Source organism: Punica granatum, chromosome 7 (assembly GCF_007655135.1).
Source record: "Punica granatum isolate Tunisia-2019 chromosome 7, ASM765513v2, whole genome shotgun sequence".
NCBI classification, from domain to species: domain Eukaryota; kingdom Viridiplantae; phylum Streptophyta; class Magnoliopsida; order Myrtales; family Lythraceae; genus Punica; species Punica granatum.
The window spans coordinates 16,967,079-16,971,475 of record NC_045133.1 but is presented as its reverse complement, the minus strand read 5'-3'; the positions used below and the strand labels follow the sequence as shown (position 1 = coordinate 16,971,475).

At 41.0% G+C, this 4,397-nt stretch overlaps 2 protein-coding genes across 2 annotated transcripts; both read left to right on the top strand.

Moving 5' to 3' along the window:
* Positions 1 to 1,086: 1,086 nt before the first annotated feature.
* LOC116214439 (receptor-like protein 9DC3) lies at positions 1,087 to 2,091 on the top strand. Its single transcript, XM_031549844.1, has one exon. It carries the CDS (start codon positions 1,087 to 1,089, stop codon positions 2,089 to 2,091), a length of 1,005 nt encoding a protein of 334 aa, XP_031405704.1.
* Positions 2,092 to 2,167: 76 nt separating this feature from the next.
* LOC116214438 (receptor-like protein 32) lies at positions 2,168 to 4,182 on the top strand. The gene is made up of 3 exons (XM_031549843.1): positions 2,168 to 3,336; positions 3,441 to 3,650; positions 3,714 to 4,182. Exons 1-3 carry the CDS (start codon positions 2,168 to 2,170, stop codon positions 4,180 to 4,182), a joined length of 1,848 nt encoding a protein of 615 aa, XP_031405703.1.
* The last annotated feature ends 215 nt before the right edge of the window (positions 4,183 to 4,397 follow it).

Below are 4,397 nucleotides of genomic sequence, written 5' to 3'. Positions count from 1 at the left end.
AATAATAAGGTAGAAATCCACATTTTATCAAAATAAAATTAATTTAAGCTTCCGATAATTCAAAATCTGTGAGATCATCAATATTAGAAAAAAGATTTTAAATTTTCCAAAAAAACATGTTAAATAATGTATAAAATTTTCAAAATTTTCAAAAATTCGAAAAAAATTCATTGAGTGATAGGTGCAATATCAGACCAAAGCCATAGCGCTCTACTTTCATCTATAATAGAGAAAAAGCATGCTCTTTGCCGCGGATAAATTTTATGAAGTAATTATTGTGAGATTTTAAGATGTCACAACTGCTTTAATCTAAAGGGTTAATCTTATTTTATATATCTATTATACTCCCTCTCATGCATGGGCTGAATTAGTTTGGAATTAATTGGGGGAATGGTGTGAGGGGGAGGGGGCAAAAGCATGTGCGGCGTATCGAACTTGCTCTCTGATACCATATTTTAATATGTCACAACCGCCTAATACAAAAGTGTAACTTTGTCAGATGCGGTGTGTTTTATATATCTATTACTCAATAAGCATACCTCAAACTTATGTTTATAGTACAATTCGATTTGAAATTATTATAATTTTCACCTTTTATTATATTTGTGATATAATTTTGACCAATATTTATTTATAATGTTACTCATTATATTTGCAATTAAAGGCATACATTGTTCATCTTCTAAAACTATTTTGGTGATCTCATATTTATATTCTCATAATTTAACTTCTCTTTCATGATTATTGCAAGAATATAACTTTATGATGGGAAGAACTTAATTAGTATAACTTTATTATACATAATTGTGTCCAAGTTTGTCTCTATATTTGAATTGGAAGATTATATCTAAAAAAAGATAAAACTATAAATGTAATATTAGAGGTATGAGGTAATACTAAGCTTTTAGGAGTCAAATTGAGGGAAAAATGTAAGAAATTGAAAATAATATCAATGTTTAGAGAATACATTATTAAAAAAAAGTTGAAAATAATCAAAGATAAAAGGAGGTGCTTCATTCCATTCCACCGCAACTTAACAAACAAATTTCATCATCAGTCAGTAAGTATTACCAACAAGACGAGACCATGCGAGATATTTGGGTCTTCCCCTTCCTCTTCCTCTTCCTCTTCCTCGTCTCTTTCCTGATCATCTCATGCCATCTTGTATCTGATGCTGCTGCTGCTGCTGTTCTCACCACATCATCCCAACATTATCTAAGCCATATCAATGAATGCGATGCTCTGCTTCAGTTCAACAGTTCATTCACTGTCACAAGAGATGCCTCCAAATTCCAATGCGACACTTCATATCCAAAGACAGCCTCGTGGAAGAATGGCACTGATTGCTGCTCGTGGGCTGGGGTCACTTGCCACCCAGTAGCAGCAAATAGAGTGATCGGGCTCGACCTCAGTTGCAGCCAGCTCAAAGGTACCCTCCATTCCAACAACACCCTCTTTTTGCTCCCCAATCTTCGGCGTCTCAACCTTGCCGGTAACGATTTCTATGGCTCACTAGGATTTTTACCCAGGTTCGGTATCTTTACCAGACTGGCTCATCTGAATCTCTCTGAATCTAACTTCTTCGGGCCCATTTCTCTAGAAATTTCTCACCTCTCCCGCCTAATTACACTCGATCTCTCGGGCAACTTTTACCTAACCATAGAAGACCGTAGTTTCAGATGGCTCACACATAATCTCACACAGTTGAGAGAACTTATTCTTGATGATACCGACATGTCTAGCATTTCTCCTCTGTCCCTAGCGAACTTCTCTTCTTCCGATCTGACATCTTTGAGTCTTAAAAGGTGCAATCTGAGAGGGATAGTTCCGATTGACATCTTCCATCTCCCAAACCTCCGCAGTCTCTCTCTTTCAAGTAATAATCTCAGGGGCACTCTACCCCAGACAAAAAACTGGACCAGTCCGCTCGTGTACTTGGATCTATCAGAGACAAAATTCAGTGGGTCAATTCTTGCTTCAGTGGGGAATCTGACATCCATGACCATTTTGGACCTCAGTTCGGCCCAATTTTCCGGTTCAATCCCACTGACACTTGGAAACCTTGTCCACCTTGTCCACCGTGGACTTTGAAATTTTGCGAGGCTCAAAAATCTCCAGTACCTTTCCCTCACAGAAAACACTTATCTGAATGTGTCGCTGCAAAGTGATGGCAACCTGTTCCTTCCCTGTGCTCCGATATCTCTATCTATCAGATATCCGGTTGACGAAATTCCCGTACTTCTTGAGTTCTTCCGCTGAGCTGAAAGGGTTGGACCTCTCCGGAAACATGATCAGTGGAGGGATTCCTAAATGGTTTTGGAGAGTAGGGAGGAACACATTGACAGAAGTAGACTTCTCAGACAATGATTTTAATGGTCCTCTACCTGACCCTCATTCTTCGATAGAGACGTTCGATGCCTCCAGCAACAATTTCTCTGGAGAGATCCCATCTTCAATCTGCCAAGCCAGTTCACTAACTCAGCTCGATCTCTCAAATAACAGACTCAGTGGCACCATTCCGAGATGTTTGGGTGATTTAAAAAGCCTCTTGTGGCTCGATGCCTCTAATAACAGTTTGACTGGAGAGATCCCATCTTTAGTCTGCCAGATGGGGAATTTAAGCTTTCTTTCCTCCTTGGATTTGAGCTACAATCTGTTACAAGGTCCACTGCCACAATCTCTGGCAAACTGTACGAGCTTGCAGCATTTAATTGTCAGCTACAATGCAATATCTGATACATTCCCGGGCTGGCTAAATGCTGTCTACAGGTTGAAGACTCTACATTTACAGTTCAACAGGTTTCATGGAGCCATTGAAATTCCCCTCCCTCCGCAAATTTCATCCTTGAACCTCTCCAACAATGAGTTTTCTGGACAGTTGCCAATAAATTTCCTTCTAAATTCAACTGCTGAGTTCGTTGTCTTAGCCAATAACAATTTTGAAGGACCTCTCCCGATTCTATCACCATCCGTCAATTACTATTTCGTTTCAAACAATGAGTTCAGTGGAGACATTCCTTATCAGCTCTGCAACGCCACTGGGCTGGAGATTATCAACCTGTCCAATAACTGCTTGACCGGCACCATTCCTCACTGTTTGATAAATGTTAGTGTCTCCGTATTGGATCTACAAGGAAATCAATTTGTAGGTCAGATACCAGAGATAATTTTCACTGAAGAGAGCTGGATCAGGACAATCCGCTTAGGTCAAAATCAACTCAGAGGGACGTTGCCACGATCTTTGACACGTTGCAAGGATTTGGAAGTTTTGGATCTCGGCGAAAATGAGTTAGAGGGCCACTTCCCTTACTGGTTGGATACTCTCCTCATCTGCAAGTTCTTATCCTGAGATCCAACATGTTTCGTGGTCCCGTGAATAGATCCAAGAGAACTAGTTATCTCTTCCCTAGCTTACGCATTTTGGATCTCTCTAACAACAGGTTTTCTGGTCGACTGCCAGCTGAGTACATTGTCATATTAATAGCCATGAAGTTTGAAGAGAAAGGTGGTTTACAATATATGGGTGACTCCAACTATGAAGATACCGTTTCACTGGTCATGAAAGGGGAGGAGTTAGTGCTGGAGAAAATTCTGACTGTGTTTACTACCATCGACTTCTCAAGGAACTTCTTCGAAGGAGAGATCCCAGAGTCAATCGGAGATTTGAAGGCACTCTAGGGACTCAACTTTTCTCACAACAATCTGACTGGCAGGATCCCTTCTTCTGTGGAGAATTTGACTAATCTTGAGTGGCTGGACCTATCCTCGAACAAGCTCAATGGGGAGATCCCCAAAGGATTGGCAGATCTTTCGTCACTCTCCACCTTGAATCTCTCATATAACCAGCTTGTGGGACCGATTCCACATGGCCCGCAAATGGATACATTCAACCACCCCTTTGAAGGGAATCCCGGCCTGTGTGGTCCTCCGTTGTCAAATCCATGTGACACTTTGGAGCAGTCACCGCCGCATTCAACTTCCCCTGAAGAAGAAGAAGGGCATTGGATTGAATGGAGGGCAGTGGCAATGGGCTGCGGATGTGGACTCATCTTCGGGATGTCAGCAGGATACCTTATGCTGGAAACCGGGAGATTGAGATGGTTGGTGAGAATGGTGCAGGGGAAAAAGCGCAGGAAAAAGACAAAATACAAAATAATCAGGAGGAGCACCAGAGGCCAATGAGATGGGAGATCAGGCAAAAAAATGGTACGTGGGGGCCCATCGAGGGGAATGGCGATTTATCTGTGTGAAGTAGAAAGCTAAACAGCTCTATTCCATAAGCATTTTTATTTTTATTTTTGTTCTTATTTCGGGTTTGAAGTGGAATGGCAATACCAATGTGCGTTCTCAGCTGAATGTTAATCACAATACGGAATTATCCCTTTTGTCTCAATAAA